The sequence below is a fragment of the Protopterus annectens genome, chromosome 4.part0 (assembly GCF_019279795.1).
Source record: "Protopterus annectens isolate FY-2018-M chromosome 4.part0, PAN1.0, whole genome shotgun sequence".
In the NCBI taxonomy this organism is placed as follows: domain Eukaryota; kingdom Metazoa; phylum Chordata; order Ceratodontiformes; family Protopteridae; genus Protopterus; species Protopterus annectens.
The window spans coordinates 1,485,550,959-1,485,578,745 of NC_056733.1; the positions used below are offsets into that span (position 1 = coordinate 1,485,550,959).

Genomic DNA, 27,787 nt, shown 5'->3' on the forward strand with positions numbered 1-27,787 from the left:
TTTCATAAAACTTTAAAGTATACTACAGACGTAAATGTGAGAAACTGGAGCCAGCTACTTCCTTATCTGCTCTACCATATGAAAAGTACCTCAAGCCTCATCTGGTTTCACAATATTTGAAATGATGTATTGGAGAAATCCCTGTGGCAGATACAGCAAAAGAAACTTGGGGGAGGAAACACCCTCTTTAAGAATTTGACAGAGGATTTTACAGACCTGCAGGACAGGACAGGCCCACACCAGATGGACTATTTCTCTATAAAGCCTACCTTTTTGTCCACAAAGCACCAACAACATTCCTGAAGATAATGTAAAAAAATTAGACTTCTCACGAAGCAAGCCTCAACTTACCTTGATGATGTAATATTTATTTTTTTTGGGAACTGGGAAAATGATCGCCCTGCAGAGCAAGTGGTTTTAAGAATCTACATTAAGCAGGGTTGACTACTTACCCAGGTAATTGCAAGTTAGGAATGGTGGAAGCCTGCTGTTTGGACTATGTAACTAATTCAGTTGTTAGTAAGCTTACAGGCTTCATGTTATTACTACATTTTTTTTCCTGACTTTGCTGCCAACTTTTGTCTCCTAAATGTCCTATTGAAGAGTAACAAAAACGAAAAGCAACTAGACAAACTTTTAAAATGAAAAACCCAGACGAACAGGAGCTACGTAAAATAGGACAATTTAATAGTGTTAGCGCTTTCGGAAATAGACTGTGCTTTTCCTTCTTCAGGTCTGAAGAAGGAAAAGCACAGTCTAGTTCCGAAAGCGCTAACACTATTAAATTGTCCTATTTTACGTAGCTCCTATTGAAGAGTAAGTCTCCAAAGAAAACTGAATGGACAGATAAAGCAGAAGAAGCCTTCAGGAAATTGACAGGTCTGCTGTGATCGTAACTTATGCTGATTGCTACAGACTTTTCCAAACAATTCTTGTAACACAGTGATGCCTCTGCAGTGGGCAAAAACACAGCATTGTCTTAGATGGTGGAAGGGAAGGAACATTTCATATTTTAAAACATCAATAGAGAGAGACCAGCAATTCTGGAGATGCAGTTCAGTTATAGAAAAGCAGTGTTTGGTGATCAAATGGGTCCTCAAAACCATCAAATACTATTTGCTAGGAAGAGAGCTTATAATTATTACAAATGACTCCCCTCTTCAGTGGCTTTACAGAGAGAAAGACAAAGCTGTCTATTTTGGCATTGACCCTCCAGATTTACAAATTTGAAATAAAAATTAACTAGGCCACAGCTGCCTTAATGCAGATGGGCTTTCACAGCTATACAGCCCTTCCTCTGGGTCTGGAACTGGGTGTTTTTATGCTATGGGGTCATGTGACATAGTGGTAGATAGCTTCCAGAACACTGACTAAGACAAGCATTAAGACTGGGAGGTAATGGGAATCAGATGCAGAAAGTAGGATTTCCGCCTCGTTACCCTGCTAAGAAAGATTTCCTGACCACTAGGATAGATAGAATTACCTGGACTCTCCACAAACTTTAAATAAAGGAAGAAGGAAGAATTGAGAAAAGGTAGAAAAAGTACCTTAGACTGGGAGATCTGAAGTGGAAAAGAAATCTTGACTATATTTGTGTGAGTTCCAAAGTGAAAGACAAGTTCCCCCTGTTAGAAGATGCTGCAGCAAGACTGAAAACCTAATGGAATTTATTTTAGAGCAAAAGCACAAAGCAAGAGGACTATCAGCTCAAAATACCTCTCAGATGTACAGATTTTTGCCTCACATTTTTGTTTGGTTTCTCATAAAATTTGTGTTTTTGGGCAAACCATTGAAGACTGAAGTCAATAAATAATGACAAACATTTGAGATTCAGATTTCATATCCATCAGAAAATGCATACTAATGCAAAACCTGTTATTATAGGAATTGTCTAAGTTTACAGGAGCAATATTTAAAACTTGTCCCTGTTTGTGGGCCTTTGTACCCCCTATTATTTCTGGCTTTGTCCAGATTTTTTGCGCAAAGAAGTTGAGAGGTTTGGTTCAAATATTTAATGACTATTAATGTAGTGTTTAATTTAATGATTGGTTTATTATTGGGCTATGGGCTTAAATTAACTTCTGGTTCATTTCCTTGTGATTATATTGCCTTTCAAACTGCATTTTATGTTAGCTGGATTTTTTGTTTAAGAAAAAATAAAAATTTTCATGCTGATGCAAAATCTAGTCGAAACACAAACATAGGCTGTTTTCTGATTCTCTACTACTTTTTCATAACCCCAAACGTTAGTAGATGCTGTTGTCTCTAAATGTCTTATCTACTTGAATGCAATCTCCTCTTAGATTTCTATTTGAGACACTGTACAAATTCAGATATTTTAGTCATTCTTAATAACATAAATTTTCACATTAGTGGATGACTTTGCTGTATCTCTGCTGTATGCTTTCCAATTAGCTCATGCTTGTCTACTTACAAGGTTTCCATATTTTTATTCCATACTCTAGTTTGGGTCTACTGTAACTTACAAACAATGATTTAATTTTTTCTGATTTCCTAGACTTTATTGTTTTATACAGCCTATAGTTTTATAACTATTATTAACCACTTGTTTGATATGATTAGAAAAGCTCAAAGCTGGATCTATCCATATACCCAGGTCTTTAAATGAACCTACGTGATGGAACCTCCAATACTTTAAATCTGTCCTGCTGTGCAGGTTAACTGTGCATAGTGTATGTCTTTTTGAAACATAGTCAGCCATGTTTAATATTTGCAAAATCAGAGGCTGCAGGCTATTTGCTTTTACAGACAAATGCTTTCTTCTTTATTTTAGATTTCTCAGCCATTTAGGACTTTAAACTTTTCCATAATAAAATTTACTTAGTAGTTTCCCCTCCCACACCCCCATGGTTTACTTTAAAATCCATGGGGAAGGTGTGCATAGAATGCTTATTTACATTTTTAGAGACAAGGAAAAAAAACAAACAAAACAAAACAAAACAAACAAACAAACATGAAATAACCAAAATATTAGGAAGACGGACATGTCTTGCAGGCCATGGATTCAGTTTGTTTGTGTGGTCTGGGCTTTCTCCCTGTCCCCCTCCACTGCATCAGATGAGAAGAACATTCACCCTTTTCTGAGTTCCATGAAAGCAAGTCTATTATTGAGGAAAATTGTCACAAAAACTGTATTGCTCAACTGATGTTTTGGCTTAGTTCATAAAAGATTATATTTATATATACATATATATGTATATATATATATATATATATATATATATATATATATATATATATATATATATATATATATTATCTATAAAAAAGAAACATATGGTATCACTGCTATAATAGATTATTTAATCCATGCATCTTCATGCAGATTAGCTCTTCAGCCCCCTCCAATGACCATGCACAGAGATGTGGTCTTTTCCTTTGACATAATGCTGTGCAATGAGCTGCCATATGCCATATGAGTCACTTCAGATAGTCTTCTAGTCTCCATAAGTTAGGATCCTTTCAAGCAATGGAAAGTTTTGTAACACTGATTTTATTGTTTTAACACAGTTCCCTTTGCTTAGGTGTGCATGTTATTTCATTCCACTCCGGAGAACCTGATTGGCAGCTATCAGCATCACACTAATGATGAATGCGATGGCGAAAGCGCAGATGAGACTCTTCCTTACGCACGTCTGCTTGATCTGTTGTGTGGCACATGCTGTGGGAATAAAAATGGAAAGGAATTAGAGGAGTCAGTACTGCATATAATGGAGGACTATATAGTCCAGCCTATACCATAATTAAAAGCTTGGAAATATTAACATAAAAAGGCAGGATCACATTTTTGTCAAGTATTTCCCTCATGATGTTGACATTGCTGCAAGACAAAGATATTTGCAAGAGCTCTCCATCAAGGAGGTAAGAATGAATAGGCCCTTTTCACCTAAGGAAGATATAAAAATTATTTGTGAGGCTACCATCCCTTTCTTGCTATACAACAGCCCAGTCTAAAGACTATGTCATGCATATATGTTATTGCTGACCAGCCTCTATCTCTGTTGGGAGTATCGGTATGGCCAATTATTTCACTCTGCTTCATTTATTTATTTATTAATACAAAAAATGTCTATAGTATTGAATTAACACAATCATACCCAGATTCCGATGTAGATAGACAGATGGATGAACACACACACACACACACACACACACACACACACACACACACACACACACACACACACACACACACACACATATAAACTTTGTTTACATTCTTTATAAAATTCATCAAAAATCTATATAGACCAAACTAATATAGGCAGTCATGGTGCACAGGGTATGCTGTTTCCAGGAATATGAGTTTAAGAAGTATACAGTAGTATATATTATGAGTGCAGGACAAAGAAGGCCAGGCATACCTCAATTTTAAAACCAAAAAGAATTGCCAAGCATTAAAGAGCACACAAAAAAATTGCAGGAATAAGGACACACCAATAATGTAAGGCTGGTGAATATATTCAGAGAATTTAATATGCGGTCCAAAAGGTTAAAACCTTGTAAAACGCAATCCCTGGGATTCATGAAGCTCGGCGCAAGGTCGGCGTAAGGCTTGCGCCGGCCATGCGGCGTATATATGGAGTAGTCACGCCATATGCATACTAATGAAGGCGTGCAGCCACCACAGCCACGTGCATAGGAAACGTGCGCGAGTGCAAGGGGTGTATCGAAGTCGCGCAGGGAGGCGTGTCAATGTCGGCTGTTGAGGAGCAACCTAAACTGCTGAATATTATATTCCGCCAGCAATAGTAATCGTACCTATCAGTGTCCATGGAGACTGAAACGTATGCAAAGCAGAGTCCCTGCGAACAGAAAATGAAGAATCAAACACAAATGCACGGTAGGGAATAACGGGTCCCTACCCATGAACAAATGACATGAAAACCGTGTGCCCGTAGTCCAACGTAGTGTTGATAGCTATACCATGTGGAAGTGAAATGTATCATATGTTAGCGCGCCGCCAGTAGGTACGTCCAGTCCAATGGAGAGGGTCACCAGCCGACCCATAATGTGAGGGAGGGAACATAGCTGTGCAGATGTGTCCATAACAAAATACACGAGGAGAAATGTAGATATATGTAGTGACCGTATGTCTGAATCATATCCCACAAGCCATGTAATAGTCACATGCAAAAGGTATGTCCGTATTTCACATACCAAATGTGATAGGAAATAGCATACGCATGTAAACGAAACAGAAGGAGCATATAAACAGCCATAACAATACAGACACATGTAGGCCGAAAGGAACAGTATGATCCGTACCGTCTACCAAGATTACCACCTGTCCCACTTTGCGAGCGACAGTCCCTCTGTGGGCAGATGTGTCCTGACACAAACATGTAAAACTGGCAAATGTCCAGAGAATATAGGACATAATTCTTCCATAGACATCATGCAATAGTTGCATTAAACATATTTCACTGGACGTATATTACATAAATGTCATAACAAACAGAATAAGATACCGAAATGCTACAAGAATAAGCTTAGATATAGGCAAGAATTGTAAGTTCTATCTGCCGAACTGACCGTGGGTATGTGTCGGCCTGTAAAATATGCTGTGTTCACCGCAAATGTCACAGTAGGGTTGCCACCTTTTCAAATGGCCAAAATGGGACATGCTTGGTACAGACATCAGATTTTACAGGCTGACACATACCCACGGCCAGTACAAAGGACAGAACTTAACTGTTTTGCCTACAGAAAAGTGTATTCTTCTAGCATTTTAGTTGCTTATTCTGTTTCTCATAACAGCCAGGTATTTCAGATACAGAATAACTGTTTAATGCAACTATCACATAAAATATAAGAAATAAGTTTGTCCTAAAATCTCAGGACATTTGCCATGTTTACAATTACATGTCAGGACACAACTGCCCAAAGAGGGACTGTCCCTCGCAAAGTGGGACAGGTGGTAACCCTATGTCACACTGTGGCCAATTGAAAAGGTGGAAACACAACCGTTTACTGTGGGGAGGCACTGTCCACAACAGTCGGACTTGTGTAAGGAATAGCTTGGACATAGGAAAAGGTGCCATCCTACCAATGAGTAGAACAGGCTGGCAAAATCCGGAAGGCAGCTGTATAATCCGAACGTGTATGTGACACAGTCGAATGGGTAGTACCCAGATACACCAACCAAGTAATGAAAATGAAGTATGGGCGTGTACCTATGTGCGTGAAGTATAGCATGTGGAAAGCAAACATGGCAAGGTAGTCCACACAACCATAAAGGTACCCGACACATGTAGGGTAGTCAATGTGTAACTCTGGCCATGTCATGGGCCAACAACCAAAGTAGTGCTCTATGGGGTGTGAGGAATTTGCATGTGAGGGGTGGGTGTTTAATGGTAAATTCCTCATAGGTGATACTGTGTCATATGCAGAAAAGGTGAACCAGAGGTGTATGAGGGGGCAGCGGGTGAAGTGGAAAGAAACACAACCTCATGTAGAAACAGCTGCAAGACAAGCAGACAGGCCATAGTGTAGAACATAATCCCACAAACATTTGAATATGGAAATATGTGAGACAAATGTATAGATACGGCACCGTCACATACCCACAGATGGGTCCTGATGGAACTGGCCATAACAAACACAACACACCTGGATGCATAATAGCCTACCCAGCATACCCTCCACAACACACAACCTGCCACCATACCAGAACGTCCACCAAATCCAGCCGTACTTGGTCCACTGGTTTGTTGCAGAAACGGCTACACACAGTGACCCTTATGCATATGTAGTAGGTATTGTCACCCTAGGCAGTGTCAGGATTGCAAACCATGTATCCCCTGCATATAAAACCCCCTGCACGTTTTCGTGAAGCCACAAAAATCTTCGTTATCTAACTTGTTTTGGTCTAGTCCAATTTTTGAGATATCCCTCATGGGATGACCAACTTGTGTAAATAGTAGAATGGGTATGACGACATGATGTCCAATCCAGTAGATATCTGGACACAAGTCAGAATATGCAGTGGAGGTCCATGACACTGTCCAGCCCTAAGTGGGCATGCATAACCTACCACCCAGGATAAAATACCTTCCCGTGATGCATGTGTCCAGACACGAATAGGAGGGAGAATATAATGCACACATTTGCAAAGTAGAAAACGGTATGAGGGTGAGGAAGACACTGACGTGAACATGTCAACCCTGATCAAGTGTGAGGGACACTGACTGTGTGCAGTCGTGACTGACCATACCTGTCAACCTGTGTGAGCAAGATATCTGGACAGAGTCATGAATATAAGTGAGACAAAGGTCCAAAAACAGGGACAATCTGTAAAGATAGCTCTTAGAAACATAGACATTTGATAGAATAACAGTTTGCACATTGGCATTAATGTCTGGAGTATGAAGTCTGAAACCCAACTGTCTGTCAGCACGTTCCGACTGCAGTCTTTAATGCTGAGCTACTGCTGTGCCAGAACACAACAGCATATTACAGAGGTCTGTGCCATACCACTCAACTGTCTGGATATTCGCAGAATGACTAGGGTCACCAACTGTCCCAATTTGCGAGTAACAGACCCTCTGTAGGCAGTTGTGTCCTGTGAAAAAAATCAAGACATAGCAAATGTCCTGAGAGTTTAGGACAATGTTATTTCCTAATTTAGTTTAATAGTCGCATAAAACAGTTATTTTATATATGAATCCTCTATATGTTAAGTGAAGTAGCATATGCAATTCAAATGTTACTAGAATAAGCTTTTATATGTACAAAAAAGGTTAAAGTTCTGTACTATGCATGGCTGTAGGTATGTTTTGTCCTGGAAAATCTGACATCTCTACAGAACATGTCCCACTTTGGGCAGTTGAAAAGGTGGCAACCCTAACAATGACCACAGGTTCGCCCCATAGTGTTGGTGTGTGCCTCCGACAATCTGCACCAGTGTGGTAAATAGCTGAGGATTGACGTCACTAAATAATGAGAAATATCCTGAGTATAAGACTCCACAACCTTCAGAAAAGTCATGCGAATGCAAAACCTAGCATTCTATCAACGTTCTAAGCTTGTAAGAGCAATCGTTAAAATGTGTCCCTAATTGTCCCCCCATCGTGTAGGTTTTGCACAGGTTCGGTGCTCTAAGAGGTTGGGAGGTATGGTCCGTACATATTTACAGGAACAGCCCTTCACACTTGTGTAATGTACAACTGCATACCTGTAGTCACTTCATGTCCAAAAATAATAATCCCCGTATGACTGTATACAGGTAATAGTCAAATGTGAATGGGAACACTCCTCACCATGGAGTATGGACTGTAACAACCCCACCCATAATATGTAATGCCAACAGAATAAGCTGCTGACAGGTGTCCAAACACCTGTGTCTATAAACACAGGTAAAACCTCAAAATAGGGAGATAATCCCTGTCCATATGCTTCGTCTGACATTTGAACTCGGCCAGGGAAGTTCCGTTCACCAGGTGGACAAGCCTAAACCCAGATCACTACATGAACACCCTGACAATCAAAGACCTGTATGAGGCTGGACTATATGCCTTGGTATTCTGCATATCCTCGGAGTGATTAACAATGCAGCCGGAGTCCACAGCAGTAGGCAATAGGGAATGTGTAATATGTAGTACCGCCTTTTTCCCAGCAGGAGAATGGATGCCTGTGTCATAGGTGAAGCTGTGAGGTGTATGTTGATGTAGCTAAGTACTATGGGTATGCATATCAATGAGGGATAACACCAATAGAATAGTGGTTCTGGCATCCGGCCAACGTGAATGCAGTCCCGGTTGACCTACGACCACTGCACATATAACTTGAAAGTGTAATGAAAGCATTTGTGCTGTACACACATTTAAATATGTAAAGGTGAACGTGTGTTTCGCAGTAGTCCGTAAACTGGAATACAGATATGTAACTGTTAAGGTCAGAATTATGAAAGTTCACGTAAGCACAATTATCTATGAAACATATGTAACCCACAATAAGGATATGCAAGTGCGCCTGCGCGTGTGTAATCCACTCACAGAATAGAAAATGAATGGTGTTTTCCCCACGTTCTATGTACATGGCTCATACCTGTTAACCCTGTAAAGTATGAAACCAGACAAAGCCATAACAACAACTGGTACAAATAGGGACAATCCACAGATATTGCCCTAACAAACATAGAAAGTGGATAGAATAACAGGTGTGTCACTAGCATGGATTCTCTGAAGGGTATGAAGTCGTAACCTGAAATGTTTGTCATTATTTACCAACGTCAGTTTTTAATGATATGCCACTAACTTGCCAGATAGACACAAGTTTATGAAAAACGGACCAAAGATAAGAGGCAAACAGCTGTACATGCAGTGGAAATCTGTACAGTTGAAAGGTATGATATGGAGATATATATATATATATATATATATATATATATATATATATATATATATACATACACGTATATCCACAGACATAATCCAAAGCAAATTATGAGATGAGGAATGTACAGACATATGTATATATGTACATATATATATCTATACACACACGATACATGAATAGATATATACACAACAAACGTATGTCCCTGTACATATAACACATGTACATAAATAGGTCATGGTATAGCTAATATGGATAGATAGACAGACATGCATGAAAGGAGAATGCACCGATGGTTTCCAAACCATTGCCCGGAAAGTACCAGTGTGACAGGGCCTGCAAGTTCTACACGTTAAACATGAATATAGGTGTCCTTTGCAGGACCCCAAAAATTGATCCTGTACGAAGTGCGAACCATCATTGATGCAAAAGAAGTCACGCCTGCAACTACGATATAGGTGTACATGCAACAGTAGCAGGTGCAAGGGTAATAACACATGGGTCGATTGAATGTATGACGTACGACCTGATATCCACAGAGTGGGGAGTGCTCGGAAGTGTCCTCACACTTTATTATCGCTCACATTAAACATGTCTAATGGGTACTGTGGAAGGGTGTCAGGTATGGGAATCATGGGTATGCAGAATTGGGCCAAGGTGTTGGTTGGCACAGATCTATTAAGTACGCCCCATGGGAGTGATCAATATACCTATGTGGGTATAGCACACACCTATATTCTCCAAAAAGGTGCAACCAATCTACTGGATATTGTGTAAACCATTGGGGGAATATGTAGGGACCTATATCAGTGTCATGTAGGCGATTATCATGGATAGACATGCGTACGACCAAGATGGTAACCATACCTGCCAAAATGTCAGAATAAGACAGCTGGACTAAGGCATAGTACACGACAGACAAATAGGGACTATATTAAATATACTCCAGACAAAGTCAGAATGTTGATAGAATAATTGCGTAGTCAGGAATACGAATGTTATGAGAGTTAGTAATCATGAAATAGAAATGTGAGTCATGATTACCTAACCGCACAGTCCGTCATGCCTTGCCAGCAATCTACCAGAAAGGCACATTATCATGACAAATGTAACAGAATCATAGGTCAAACCCCGGGGCGTATACCCATAATGTGTACAGGTGAGAGGTTTGAAGGTTACCCATCCTAATTAAATGTACAGAACTAGTGATACTAGGTAGACAGGTGAGAGGAAAGACGTCAGGACAAATGACAAAACATGTACAAGTCATAAGCATGTTTTCCACAAATGTGAATGACAAAGTATGGCCTGTGAAAGTCAATGTGGAAGGTTAATAGACTCAAAAGACATGTGTCACTCAGGGTGTCATGCAGTGTCACCGATATAGTGTCCAGTCCCCCATACTCGTATGTGAGCTCTGCCACTGACGGAAAGCGCAAATACCAGCGTACACATAAGGTACATGATAGAATAATTAGTGTGGATAAGCAGCTGTTGGCCTGTGTGAGGAATATAACCCTGTGGGTGGGTGTGTCCTGCAATAGGAATGTAATGGCAACTGGCCTGTGATGGCACCATGTATTGTGTGTATTGGTGTAAGAAAATTGATGTCCAGTATCAGAAACATACCTCGCAACTGTATGAATGTGCAGATGTATGCCTCATATGTGTGGTGTGTTCCTCTTACAATCTGTACCTGTCTGCCAAATACCTGAAAACTGACGTAATTAAATAATGATAAACATGTGAGTTTAAGACCCCAAATCCCTCAGAAAGGTCATACTAATGCAAAACCTATAATACTGTCAACTATCTACGTTTGTAAGAGCAATATGTAGAATCTTCCCCTATATGTCCCCCCATCATGTTAGGCTTTGTACAGATGTTTTGCACTAGGAGGTTGATAGGTATGATCAGAAACAGATACATGTCTGAGGAAACAGCATTATCGACCACAAGATAACTCAGAAGGTATGAAAAGCGCTGCAGTAGGAAGTTCAGTATTGTCCGCAGGTATGTGCTGACATGTCAAATGACACAGCAGTCTACATGAAGTACCTATAGGGTGTCACTTTTACCAATGATGACAGTGGGACATACCCACAGCCATGCATACACCACAAATAGACATAGCACACAGCAAAGCCTAGGCCATGATACACGAAGCCTCCGGCGTGTATGGATTGAGTGAGAGTACAGCAAGGAAAGATGACTGCCAGGCTATTCAGCAAACACCCGTAGGGGTGTGCAAGACCACCCATAACACGAACATTGCACGGACAATGTTGGGATTTGCAACATACCCCATTTGTATGTGTAAGCTATGCAAATGATGTAATTACGCGATACATGAAACAATAAGCTGTCCGTGCAAGAGCAGAGTTATGTGCAGAAATGTACCCGGATGTTATGCGACTAACATTTTGCATGCTGCTAAATGGAGCAATGACAGCTGAAAATACAGTATGAATACAGTCAAAGAAGCATGCCAATGTCCAAGTCCAAGGCCAGTGGCGGCTTTGTCCATTGGATATCAATAAACCAGTAGTTGTCCTCCCCCGATCCCTGGTGTGGAAGCGTAGCGCAGCACCACGAGAACACGCTGCGCTTCAAAACAAGACATATGGATAATATACATACAAAATGTAGGTTTAGTTAGATGTTAGTATGCCATGCAGATGAATGGCAAGCTGGAGACAACATGGCTACTCCGTACTGGTACTTATGTGTGGAAGCGCTCTGTCAGAGATGTAATGAAGCATTTGTAGGGAATGTGAGGCAAGTGAGGCTGAGGATAGTGAATCACAACATGTCATGCCATATAGGCCAAGCATCTACAGTGTAGTGTAGGTTAAGGGGGCTATTAGAGTAGAAGATAGGTGACAACATGAGTGTGTATGTATAAAACACTGTAACCTCACCGGAGCAGTATCACATGTGTGCTGTCAGTACTCAGTGGAAGAGGCATGTCATGAGCTATCCTAGGGAACGTCAGGAGACTGACGGCATACGCCATGGATACCACCGATGTGACCTGCAAACCTGCCCACAGTGTGTCTGCGCCCATGCGCGCCAGCAAGCCTGAGTAAGCATGTGTGCACGCATGTTAGCCCGTGTGCGCGTGTGGAGTGTGGAAGAACGAGTAAGCTAGTGTACGAATGGTGAAGCCCGTGTAATGTCGTGTATGCATTTGTAAGCATGTATACATGTGTACTACACACATCACACATGTACTGCACACACGGACACACATGCTGCCAATACTACACACATCAGTGAAATGGCACATGGATGGAGAATACATCATCAGAAGTAACAGTGCTGTAAACTATGCTACAGTGATGGTCATAGCTGCAATGCATCATGCCTGCTGATATACACCTGGAAGTAATACACTGTGTGTTAACAGCATGCTAACATCAATACAGTGGAATAAAGCCACCATGTGCAGCAACACCAGGTTAGTTAGATCCTGCATCAATGTTACACATCACAGGTGGTGGCACAGGTGACATCATATGCACAGGGTGTGGTGTTAACATGTCCAGAGCTGTCATAGAACCATCCAATGTACACGTAGGTGTGTGTGTGTGTGAGGGACAATGGTTATTGCATGGCCCAATGGTGGTGCAATGGGTGTGTGTATGTGATAGCCGTAGCTGTTTGTGGTAAGTGTGTGTGTCTGCATATACACAGGTACAGCATGTGTCAGCCATATACAGGAGGTTGTGGGACAGTCACAGACCGTACCTGCCAGACTGTAGAGATCCCCATTACTGGCCACGGACACCCCCCATGCATCCAACACAACCCAGTCCTGCACCTGTCAATGTCTACACATACAGTCCTGGGATCTGTACCACAATCTGTGGATAAACGTGCATCTGTAATGTTAACCTGAGGTGCATATAATTGACTGTTACTACAGACGGATATGAGCCATACTCACATTCCAATGTAATAACCACTGCTGACTGTTGCCGAGATCTGCATACGACCAGTCAAAGGTGCTGCACTAACATTGTTTCCAATGCCTGTGTAATACCCAGCAACACAATAACCGGTCACTACACATGTATAACCCACGATCACTACAGCACACAGTATGTGCACTATCACAGAGCCATAGCAGATGTACATACATCCAAGGTGCTCACGTACAGACAATGCAGCACATTCAAGAGTGATAATCCCAGCATACATATCTATATACAATATACATTATATATATATATATATATATATATATATATATATATATATATATATATATATATATATATATATATATATATATATATATATATATATATATATATGGTTCTACCTGACATAGTCGAAACCACACAACACCGACAACCACATCACCGACACCACATATTCGACAGTCCATAAACACGAAACCACACATAACCGATAACGAAATAACCGACGGTACACAACACGAAACCCCATACACTGCACACACCACAATAACAATTAAAACAAAACACATCCCCATTCCACAAACCACACACACACAAGCACACCAAAATCCTTACAAGCCCACACTAAACCTTACCCTAACCCTAAGGTCCGTCACTATCGACACTTACCTACCCGCTCCCCTAACCCTAACTCACTTAACCTCCCTATCGCCTCCCTAACCCTAACTCACTTAACCCACCCCTATCGCCTCCCTAACCCTAACTCACTTAACCCACCCCTATCGCTCCCTAACCCTAACTCACTAAACCACCCCTATCGCCTCCCTAACCCTAACTCACTTAACCCACCCCTATCCCCACAGACCGTCAATCTCCACACTTACCTGCCTCGCACCCTAACGTCGTCACTACCGTGATACTCACACAGCCTTTCCCATGTCGGCATCCTCGGCGTTGGTGTCATCCGTGTCGGTCTTCTGCATTGTCGATGTTCTGCCGCGATTCAAGGCCGGTCTTCTTCGTTTTGATCTTCCGCTGTCGGTCTTCTGCGCTGTCGACGAAGTCAGGTAGAACCATATATATGTAGATAGATACATACACACACACACACACACACACACACACACACACACACACACACGTGGCAGGGTTGGGAGCAGAACATAAATATAAGCACTGTACCACACGACAGCATTATGCAGTTACAAAACATGCTACCTTGATCAGTGGATCACATGATTCACACAGGCACACGTCTAGCCTGCAGACAGCAGCATCAAAGGCAAAGACGCCGCAAGGATGTTACGGAGAGTGAATACTGTAAAAGCAATGTACTGTTGTCATGCAGCTGGAAACACACACACACACACACACACACACACACACACACACACACACACACACACACACACACACACACACACACACTTGGCAGGGCTGGGAGTCGAACATACACCTAACAACCCTAACACACTACAGCATGACGCATTTACAGAACGCGCTACCGAGATTACTAACAGCAGTCTCAGAGGCAGACATCTAGGTGCGTGTCATCATCTGCAAAGGCAAAGACTTCGGTAGGAAACTGCTGTGGTGTGCAGCGTCTAAAAGCAAGACTGAGTCCCCAGGCGGATGGGAGCATGCGCGCAAACACCCACACACACACTTGGCAGGGCTTGGAGTCGAACATACACCTAACTACCCTAACACATTACAGCATGACGCAATTACAGAATGCGCTACCGAGATTACTAAGCACAGCAGTCCCAGAGGCAGACATCTAGGTGCGTGTCATCATCCGCAAAGGTGAAGATGTCGGTAGGAAACTGCTGTGGTGTGCGGCATCTAAAAGCAAGACTGAGTCCCCAGGCGGACGGGAGCTTGCGCGCAAACACACACACACACACACACACACACACACACACACACACACACACACACTTGGCAGGGCTGGGAGTCGAACATACACCTAACTACCCTAACACACTACAGCATGACACATTTACAGAACGGGCTACCGAGATTACTAAGCACAGCAGTCCCAGAGGCAGACATCTAGGTGTGTGTCATCATCTGCAAAGGCAAAGACGTCGGTAGGAAGCTGCTGTGGTGTGCGGTGTCTAAAAGCAAGACTGAGTCTCCAGGCAGACGGGAGCATGCGCGCAAACACCCACACACACACTTGGCAGGGCTTGGAGTCGAACATACACCTAACTACCCTAACACATTACAGCATGACACAATTACAGAATGCGCTACCGAGATTACTAAGCACAGCAGTCCCAGAGGCAGACATCTAGGTGTGTGTCATCATCTGCAAAGGCAAAGACGTCGGTAGGAAGCTGCTGTGGTGTGCGGCATCTAAAAGCAAGACTGAGTCCCCAGGCAGACGGGAGCATGCGTGCAAACACACACACACACACACACACACACACACACACACACACACACACACACACACACACACACACGGCAGGGCTGGGAGTCGAACATACACCTAAATACCCTAACACACTACAGCATGACACATTTACAGAATGTGATACTGAGATTACTAAACACAGCCGTCCCAGAGGCATACTTCTAGGCGTGTGTCATCATCCGCACTGACAAGGATGCCGACAGGGATTGTATAGAGAGTGATCAGTCTGAAAGCATACAGACATATTACTGTCCCACGGTACACGTAGGCAAACACACGGCAGTGGTGTGATCATGGCAACGTAAGATGTATGGTGCACCATGACAACATGACATAGTCACAGGATGCCCCACAGACAGTACACCCTTCAAGATGGTCGACCAGTGTGTACTCCGTAGGCATCCATCGTGTCATTGAAAATGGACATCTGTTGGCTGGATGACCACCATGGCTATACAGGATGTCAAAGGCCATGCACAGAGGGACATCACCGACACAAGGTGTCACTGGGCATGGCCACACGCTTAGTAATACACATCTGTTTGGACTGTACTGTGTGTCGATCTACACAATGGCATACTGGGTATGCCCACACACTTAGCAGTTGCAAAGGGCTGTCTTGCATGTGGACGGAGTCTCAACTCGCAAGGGCTTAGTTGGGATTGTCATGTGTGTCCATCTACACAACAGCGTACTGGGCATGCTCACACACTTAGGAGTTGCAAAGGGCTGTCTTGCATGCGGACAGAGTCTCAACTCGCAAGGGCTCAGTTGGGACTGTCATGTGTGTCCATCTACACAACAGCGTACTAGGCATGCTCACACACTTAGCAGTTGCAAAGGGCTGTCTTGCATGCGGATGGAGTCTCAACTCACAAGGGCTCAGTTGGGACTGTCATGTGTGTCCATCTACACAACAGCATACTGGGCATGCTCACACAGCAGTTGCAAAGGGCCGTCTTGCATGCGGACGGAGTCTCAACTCACAAGGGCTCAGTTGGGACTGTCATGTGAGTCCATCTACACAACAGCATACTGGGCATGCTCACACACTTAACAGTTGCAAAGGGCCGTCTTGCATGCGGACGGAGTCTCAACTCGCAAGGCCTCAGTTGGGACTGTCATGTGTGTCCATCTACACAACAGCGTACTGGGCATGCTCACACACTTAGCAGTTGCAAAGGGCCGTCTTGCATGCAGACGGAGTCTAGACACGGAAGGGCACAGTAAGGCATAACTGTCCCCACGCACAGAGCGGTCACACGCATGCAGTGACCAGTACACACTCAGCTGCCATCACAGCTGTCACAGGTGCAGATCCCAGATGTACACACCGCAGTCTACACTGTAGCCCCTGAGACATCACCATGTCGTTGCTGCAGCAGTACACAGCCATACATTACCACAACACCGTGTGACACATGACCAGTGGACTGTACAGAGGTCTACAGCAACTGTGCAGGGTACACATGTACTGACAGGGTTCCAACAGGTGTTATGCATTGCAAGTATACCACTATACATGACCAGGTCAGCTCAAGACATACCAGGGGCCCCGGGTGTTACACAGCTGTGACGCATGAGCGTTGCTGTACACCAATGAACACGCATGTTTAGATATGTCAAACATGTGATTGTAGTGGATGTGTGCATAGACCACACACAACACATATGTACATTGCTAAGCCTTTGCTGTCCCCCATGCAGAACAGTGGCCTAAGCAATCATACGCACGCAAATGGAAGGTGGGTCCATGTCTGTTGAATGCTCACAGTACAGGAGGTAGCAATGTCGATGGAGGACACATTCCCCTGTAGTAGTCGCCCATGACACCTGTGATATCATACCACAGTCCATGTGTCATGTATGTCAACACACATGTCCACCAATAGCAATGCATACAAACATGGCTACAGGAGACACATGTAGGACCAACGCACATGTACAATCTGTACTGTGCATGCAGCAACCATGCATGTGCAGTGGCCGATGTCTGTACCACAGCTGTGCCCAACTACAACATGCAGTCGCAATGCAGCCCCATCATTGACACCTGTATATGGTGACATACAGACAGTACAGTTGGTTGTACATCACGTATGGAGCGATCTGTGTACATAAAGTGGTGATCCATCTGTGTAAATGTATGTGTGCCGGGGATGGCTCACAGGTGTGTCACATGCCACCCTACCATGCCATGTGCAAACAGTACGCTATGTCACTGTTACTTGATGGTGATGACTTAACGCATACATAGCAGTCAGGTGTAGCCAACTGTATGTCACCTGACACCTGTATCACTGACATCCTCCCATGTGCACATAGCCACACAATTGCCAGACATAGTATTGGTACACATACTGCGGATAGTACCACTGCATGTCTATCAAACAGATCATCATATGACAGGTGTATCATTCCCAGCACTGCCATGTGTATCCGCTTGTGTGACCACACATGCCACATATGGTGGGGACTACGTCCCAGATGTAACACATCCCTGTACACCCTTGTACAGATCTGTACATACTGCAGTGTGGAAAGCATGAGGTCGGCAGGTGTGGTGCATCACACACACCGGCTATCCGTACACACATATCTGGTCACCACAGTGTGTGTGTGTGTGTATGTATGTATATATGGCTGTCTGGTGCTTGGTGTGAGGGTGTATGCTACCATACTGTGGAAACAGGATCACTAACCCCTCATGGTGATGCAGTCTACTATCCTGTTGATGCCATCGGTCCCAGCCATACTGGCTACCTGCGCATGTCCCTTCTCTGTGCCATGTCGTGTGGGTGCAAATTACTGCGAGGGTGATGACCACATAGGCAAGGGTCCACACATGAACACTATGGGGTGTGTTATAGTGCTGTAGACCCCGTGAATGTGACCATGTACCTGTACTGTGACAAGGTATTACTGCTACACAGTGTGGCCTCATGCTATCAGGTGGCCTCTAACGTCATCATTGGCCTGACCGCTGTGTACAACCCCTGCACCATGTCAACATACTTGTAATGTTTCCCAGTATGTATGTCACATCTCTATCCGCTGTAGCCTGTTCAACTGACCACATGCTTCAGGTGCAGTATATGTGTGGACATCTGTGTTATGTTCAGACATCTGTGTCATGTTCGACTGTCCAACAGTCGGGTTGAGGGTGCATTTAGCATGCTGATATTGCCATACGTGCCTGTGAGTACTCCACAGTTACACATGGGGGACTGCAAACACTGTTACCTGTAGGCACATGCCATTACACCATAGGAGGGAACCAGGGCATTACCAACATGCTGTTACTGTTGTAACCGAGTCACATACTGTGAACATATCGCAATGCATGCTGCACCTGGACTACATGGTATGACTGGTGCATGTTGACAGTACACCACTGATGTCACATACACATCTCTCAGTATTCACACACGTCCAATGCAACATACACATCCCTCAATATGCATACACAAGTAATGTTAGATACACCTCTCACTATTCTGTTCACCCTGTGCATCAGACCATATGAGCATATACCTGCACCGATGGTGTGGATGTGGCACAGGCTTCATCATATGCACAGGGTGATACTGTTTGCCAGGGGCATTGGCTGCACCAATGGATGATATCATGTGTGCGGGTAAGGGCCAGTGATTTGAATGGACATGTCTGCTCCATATGTATGTGGGTGTTGTGGAGCCCTACAGTTGTGTCCGCTGTGTGCGTGTATGTGTGCACACAGTTCTGTCATTTGTGAGGCCTACACAAGGGTATTATGGACAGCTCCAGAATGTACAGACCAGGTTGTACAGCTCACTGTGACCAGACATGGCCACGTGTCCTGTGCCTGCCAGGGGTTGCACGGTCACTACCAGGCAGAGGTACAGAATGGCTACTGTCCAATGACACATGGCCACTGGAACCGTGTCCCCACCGGGAACGTCCAGGGCCACGTCCACGTGGCCTGCTGTGACCTGGTGTGGACATCGCAGCACCAGCTGCACTGCTACTGCTACTGGCACTATGGGAGCAGCCATGTGATGTGGCACGCTCGCGTTGACCTGCACTAGGTGGTGCAGCTGGCCTACGTCCATGTGTCCTATGCCTCACCTCTACCAGATGTTCCAGCACAGACAGCTCACACTCATGGATTGCCATGCCACGGTTGAGGATTCTGACCATGTCACCCAATCGCCTGTCCAGAACATCAGCAAGCTGCTGTTGAGCACCTGCCAATGCCTGGATGTTGTTGTTTAGGGTACTGATAGCAGCCCTCTGCAGCCTCTGCTCTTCTCTGTTCTGCCATTCGGCATGTGCCTGTGCCGCCATTACAGTCTGGAACATGCGTCTGGTGATCCCAGCTGCTGCGCTATGTCCTGCAAGTGCATGTCTTCCAGAGGTCCTCCTACGAGCACCAGCCACATGCCTGTGTGGCACATCTGCAGTCAATATACTGCCACCATGGTGTGGAAACACACCTTCTGTAGCCACCACATGTTCCTGTTCAATGATAACAAACGATGACTGTCCTTCCTCTATGGCCACAGTAGATGCGGTGTGTGTTGGCAGCTGAACTGTGTGCGGGGAAGAGGGGGACATAGCTGGGATGGCAACCGTTGGCACAGAGTCCACCCCTGACATCCCTGCCTGTACCTTGTGCATATGTTCATCCCTGCTAGCATCTGTGGGGACACTATCAGATGGACCGCAGGAGGGTAACGCACCTACATCACCTGTGAATGCAAAGAAATACTTTACATTACAATAGACACACTGACTCACACACACACACTGACACACACACACACACACACACACACACACACACACACACACACACACACACACACACACACACACACACACACACTGACACACACACACTGACACACACACACTGACACACACGCTGACACACCTACACACACACTGACACACCATGCATGTGAGATGACAGATGGCATGCAGCATGCTTGTGATACAGCTGACAGCATGCAGCTCAGACATCAATAGCGTTTGTAAGCATACTCCCTGGAATGCACACTACAGCAGGCAGGTGTCATATCATTATCCATGCAATTCACACGATCATGGTAGTATGCATGCATCCCCATGATACACCATGTGGACCAGAACAGGATAACAGTACACATGGCTGACATGACCTTGACATGTAATCTGCTGACATGTTCATTAACATGCATGCATGCCTGACACAATGGTGTCATGACACATGTACAGCATCATACTGGGAATCACATTGAGGTGTTGTCCATATGCCCTACAGATAGAATGCATGTTGAGCAAATGTGCATGGGCATGGTAGGGGACTGGGCTGTCTACATTGCTGTACAGTGTGATGTACAGACACTGTGTCATTGCATGGCATCATGAGGCATCTATATTGCTAAACAGTGCATGTTATGTACACATTGCATATCCAGAACTGCATGCATACCCATGACATACCTGTGGATTGTGACCTATGATGCTGAGGTGTATACACACCCAACCATGCTGTGTCATGTGACAGGTCACTGGAAGACATACAGATGACACCCCTGCACGATGACTACAGAGTGTTAGCTGCCTGGCAAACATGTCCACACATAGCGGACCTGTCACATCACCATTTCACACATGACATTGACGTACCATGCACACATGGTGCACAGCTAACAGTGATGTCCTACGGCAGGGGGGAAAAGTACTGTTTCTGTGGCCTGGTGTCATTGTCAGTGGAATCTGTGAAGGTGACTACCATCATGCTATGACACAGACATCATGTTCAACACATCTTATGAGGTACATGTCACTGACACCTCCACTAGCTGTGCACAAGCAGTTATGATGTGTAGCGTACCACATCACCTGTACAATCAGTCTAGTACGGCTGTACTTGGACCATGTGTGGACAAAGTGGGACAGGGTGTATCCACATCCCGTCTTCTGTATGGCTACGTGTCTCTGGCCATCCCCCATGGCCATGTGTGCACATGTGTTGGTCATGTATGTGATGGCCATCTATCACACATGTCTGTGTTGTCCCATATGACATACACCCATAGATGTTGGTTATGTCACCATCCACAGGGCTATGCAGACAACAGGTGTATGTGTGGTATGTGGGGTATGGGTTATGGGGAATTGTGACAATATTGCAACCAAAACGCTACGTGTCTCGGACATGTCGGATGGAACATCAAAATGTGTGAAACCATTGCAGGGGCATATAACATAATGGTGATGCCTGTGGTCTGCCCATATCACAGCTCACTGGGCAGTACTGGTTTGTGTACCACACATTTTGTTCCACTGTATAGTACATATGCCTCCATTGTAGAACACCTCCACCGTTGTATGCACAGCTGGACACACAGCAATGACAAATACTATAGTTTCATGTCTGTGTATCATTTCAGTTGTATATATTGCACATGGGTGGCCTGTGTGGATGATGGGTGATGCGACCTGTATATCCATGTATTAACTGGCCACATGGCGAATAGATCTATGCTTTGACATGCCTGATACTGATGATAGACTCACCTGCAATGGACTCTTGTTTGTGCAGTATGCCAGAGGTACCTGTATAGGGTGACACAGCAGTATGAACATTATCCATGACTGTATGACAACCACAGGGTGCACAGTGCAGGTTAACACATTCACCTGTACAATAGCATATAGTCAGCACATGTGTGCATACCATAGGTTAACACATTCGCCTGTACAATAGCATATAGTCAGCACATGTGTGCATACCATACCTCTCAACCTCTTAGAACAATAAATGTGGACAAAGCCTACTATGATGGGGGACATATAGGGACAACTGCGACATATTGCTCTTACTAACCAGGATATTTGAATACTTCAAGTGCTCACACAAACACCAATAAAGACACCTCCGGAATCCACCAACAAGTGACAATAAGTCGCTTTTGTAGAAAATTCTCAATTTAATAAACAACGGATATGGACTAATACAACAAGCAAACAAGACAATGAAATATTCCACAGAGTTAAGCGCTTTCAACCATTAAAACTGGTCTTCATCAGAACTAAAGTTTCCAACTAATCAGCTGTTTAAATAACTTCTATGGCGCCAAAAAATTCTCCGTTTCTTAAAGGTCTATACCTCTTAAAAATACAGCTTTCACATTATTATGAATGAAATAGTAATTAGTTAACAAAACTTATTGCAAATCTGATAATTACAATAAATACATGAATTAAAAAATATATATTATTATATTATTATATATGTTTTACGTTCATCGTAAATCCTTGTACATTGATACATATCACAGGCTACTGAATATATACAGGTTGAAGTGAGAATATATAATACGACAGAAATACCATTAAATGTCTTAAGAAATATAATAAAAATGAATTTATTTCATCTAACTAAATAGATGAATATAATACTGTATAGAAGTTTTTTAAAAAAGTATAATAATTATATATATTTTTTAAAAATATAAATTATATAAATAATAAATAATGGATGTATAAAATGTATGTTATTAAAAATATAAAATATATTTCCACATGTTTAAAAACAGACTTTTTTAAAAATCAAACTTTTTTTTTAAAAAATGTATGTAATGAATCAACTGATAGTATTGTTTATAATTTTTTGTCTTCACAATGATACTAACCTGGATATTTGATAGACCAATAGGTTTGCATGAACATGGGTTTGCAATGGAATGTGCAGTCATAAACACAACTGTATGTCATCATTTAATGACTCCATTCCTCAGCTATTTGCCAGAAAGGGACAGATATTAAGGGGAACACACCGACAATATGAGGCAGACATCTGGACATCCTGCAATTACCTGTACAGTTCAGAGGTATGGTGCATACACAGGGTAGCATAAAGCATGTGTGTCCACATACCTTGCATATGTTGTTACATTAGATGATGTACACTGACACATGCACATACATGATATATACTGGCCATATGTTCAGTACTGACTTACCAGGCAACTCTAGGCTCATTGGTTGGGAGACACCCACCTCCATGATGGCAGCTACTGTTTGTGGGGGCTGTTCCAAGGGTGTTCGCAGACTGGCCAGTAGCTCCTCCGTGTGTGTGTGAGTGGAGGCTGGGTTGGTGGCCCACCACCCGTACCACCTTGTTCTCTGGCGATTGCAGTGGCACACTGTTTTGCATGACGTATGAGGTCCGTGCAGTGTCTGCACACCTGCTGGTAGGTGCGGTTGTGGCCGCCCACTTCATTGACCCTCCTGTGAAGATCCTGCCACAGGTCATCCCGCTGCTGTGCATGCTGTGGCACGTGGCTAAATAACGCCTCGTAGTTCTCATGGAGGTATGGTATTACGACATCATCCTCCTGTCGGCTATATGCTGGTAGGCATGTATGTGGCATTATCTGTAAGAAATGATGAAGGTGACAGGTCACATTTACAGACATGTACAGTGATACTGCTGCGTATACATTCTAGTACATTCGCACAGTTATCTTTGCAAATCAACATGATACTAACATGACTGGCATGTATGTGTCCCACACATGTAACACCCAGTATGCATTAGATATCATCCCCATATATGTGTGTCACCTCATTAGTGTTCCTACTGCATGTGATGTCAGTCTCCATGTGGACATGTCTGTTTGCATGCACTGGTGTTCTTACCTATCTACCCATGCCTGATGTATCCATGGTAATGCTGTTGACCTAGATGCTGTGGATATGTCACATATCAACACAGACACAGCCTTACTGGACTTGGGCAGTGACAATGCACCAAGTACGCATGGAAACCTGTACATGCATCTGTTTTTCCATAGACATCTACACTGCACAGCTGTTCAACATCCTGCCACGGATCACCTGTGTTGCACATGTGATAGACATGGGACAATGGCTAGTCGGACATCATTTGCAGGTAAGGTTATCGGCTATAGCATGTACGGGCTAGGTTTCCTAGCTGTATCCGACACCCATTATGCCACCACGAGGGGCATCAGTGACACATTACTGATCCAGATAGATGATACTACATCTACCATATGGCCATCACACCATGTATGACAGGGGTGATATGTGCAGTTATGTGGACAGGGCTGCATGGTATGGCGGGAGTATGTCACAGGTATGGCACAGGGATCTGTCCAGCATGTGGCCATCCTAGTCGTAGGACGGTGGTTGTCCATGACGTATGTCTTTCAGATCAGGCTATGGACATGTAGCATGTCTAACAGCATAGTGTCGCATATGTCTGTATGCAAGGTGGATAGCATACTGCATACTGGAGGTGAGTATTGTGGAGGATGGTATTGGCCATCCATGCATGGGCCCTACCCCTGGAGGGTGATGTGTATTCCAATATTGGTCACACGGGTGCTGTGTATGCCTGTCCATTGATCTCCGTGCACATGGATACCACCCTGTCATGTCATGGGTACCTCGGATGACTACCTAAAGGGCCAGGGAGATGTCTCCAGCTCAGGGAGGTGTACTACACTACACCATCCCTAACACAGTGTCCATACTGTTGACCACAGCCTAGGTGTTTCCTAATGGGTACGGGGGTATTCCCCTACTGGTGTCATTGCTGATATCATCCACCAGAATGTGCACATATGTCACACACACACACACAGCCCATTCTGTATGTTGTTCACAACACTGTGACAACAATTGCCCATAGGTCATGGCCATTCACATCATCACATACACAGATGGCTGACATTTGTCTGTGTGGTATGGGCTACAATGCGGGTGGGGTACAACACATTAACCATGGTTTACTGTAGCTGACACCGTGTGATATGCACATGTGACTGTAGCACCTTTGGTAGTTGTGAGACTGTCAACAGGCCACTAGTAGAACACTCCTGTGACATACACGGGCATCTGTAGCCAAACATCTGTACTGTCTTGTATATCTGTACTGCTAACATCTACATTGATAATGGTTCATGAACCTGCAGACCATACCCAGCAGTGTTCTGATGCGGTGTCACCAATCATGACTGTTGTCAACACATGTGGGTTGATAGTATACAACACCCAATCTGTAATGTGTGGGCATGCTCAGCAATTGTTCAGAGCTTCTTGGCACATTATGAGCTACTGCTTAGTTTAGCACCCATTTCACACTAGTCTTCACAGGTACGCTGTCTGTCCATACATTTTCAGCTTGATAACTGTACAACAGATGTCGTACACACATCACTCACATACCTCATGAGACATGGTGGTTTCTACGGCCTGTCCACCTGCCATGTACCACTTATATACAGGCATGTCCAACTGGCACGTACCAGTGCTATTGCCTGTCACTATGATGACTATGTTGTACATGTGGCAATAGAGCTATTCTCATGTCCTCAGTCAATGCACACCTCCCAACATACAACAGTACAGCCTGTGGGGGATGCACATATGCAGCCCTGCTGGGGGTTATACTTTCACCAACCCTGACTGCACCTGACAGTCATGTAGGGTTGTGCAACATTGGCAACACACCCCACACATCACATGGTCCCACATGATCCCCACCACAGGCCACACATATGGAGACACCTTGTACAGTACCCCTCCATACTCTGTGTGGGCACTGACAACAGCCCACATCGCCAAAGACAACCACACCAACCTATAGCCCACAGACATGTGTGCCCATCACATACAGCCAATAGGGTGTCATAACATACTCAACACACCTGTCTTAGGTGACTGTTGGCAGTCACACTGCTGTTCCACTCAGCAGGCTACACAAGGCGATAGTCACTTACATTCTGCTGTCCAGTAACTGGTTCTGCAACATAACCTATGCACACATGCCACAAGTCAGCAGGTACGATGTGACTCCCCTTCCATGTTTGTGTGACAGACATTGTCATTCAGGGCACAGACTACGTGTGCAGGGACATGCAATAGCCCACCAGTGTTGTCACCCTGCTGGTGAGGTCCACACCCTGGGAAGCATTTTGCGTTCATCCGGACCTGTTACCACTGTACTACGAACGACTGTGTCACTCCCAACAGTTGTCCATGCTTCTGCTGTCATTCCACAGGCATCTAGTATACATCCACTTTGACAGACCCGGCCAAACAACATGATGCTGTGGCACAGTTGACCTGCACCTGTCAGCCCTGGGAGTACAGATCACATGTTGGACTCTTGCTGCTTTTATACTGCCTGTCTTGCACAGTGCCCAATAACAGTCACCACCAGAATGGGAACAGGCTAGCGAAGCATGTGGTCATGTCACACAATGCTTGACATCATCCTCTGTGATGCACGCAGGCAAGGCACACCTGATACTGCACCACTGCAATATCTCTGCAGTGACTGGGACCTGCCTCTTGGCTCTGCAGAGCACACCTGCAATGACTGGGTATAGACAGACCGTACCTCTCAGGCACGTACCTGGACTGGCACACCCACAGCTGAGATGTCCCCATATTCCACTATGTTGTATACACATCCCGGCTGGTTACTTTGCACAATGCATCACAGGTGCTCCACATGCATATGACTGTGTCCGGAACCACTGCTGCTACTAATGTGAGACTGACAATAACCCACACCTAACTGTGATAGCCGCACATGTACTGACACATTAGGAGTACACTGTGCATGAGTCATAACCTCCGCTCAGCTGGTTCGACCCATACACCACCTCCAAGACCAACAGTATCCTTGACATGGACACTACCAACATGTGACTGCTGTTCGACATCTGCGGTTATCCCCTCATTGGTGGAATCCAAACATCTGCTACCCACCCTTGTTAGCCACATAGTGGCATCACACACTTCACAGCATACACAGTAGATGAGTACTACAACACCAACTACAGATGTCGTATGACAGCGATAGTTGTTGTCGTGACACATGTGCAGGTGGACAATGCACATGCAAACACTGAGACATACCCCAGTGCACTTCAATAGTACGTACACGACAATGTGGCTCATGCTATCCCACACAGAGCCATGCAGGTACACACCAGAATACAGACGACACTCTGGGGGTGCAGTCCCACAGACATACTTTACAACAACAGGTGGGGGCTGTTACACAGTG

At 44.2% G+C, this 27,787-nt stretch overlaps 1 protein-coding gene across 1 annotated transcript in view; it reads right to left on the reverse strand.

Annotated features, from left to right (window-relative positions):
• Nucleotides 1-3,277: 3,277 nt before the first annotated feature.
• The window catches only part of CABP7 (calcium binding protein 7), a 1,920,152-nt gene continuing 1,895,642 nt past the window's right edge, over nucleotides 3,278-27,787 (reverse strand). Inside the window, exon 5 of the mRNA XM_044069326.1 lies at nucleotides 3,278-3,682. Coding sequence (XP_043925261.1) covers nucleotides 3,555-3,682 — 128 coding nt within the window. The 3' untranslated portion in view covers nucleotides 3,278-3,554. The remainder of the gene's footprint in view (nucleotides 3,683-27,787) is intronic.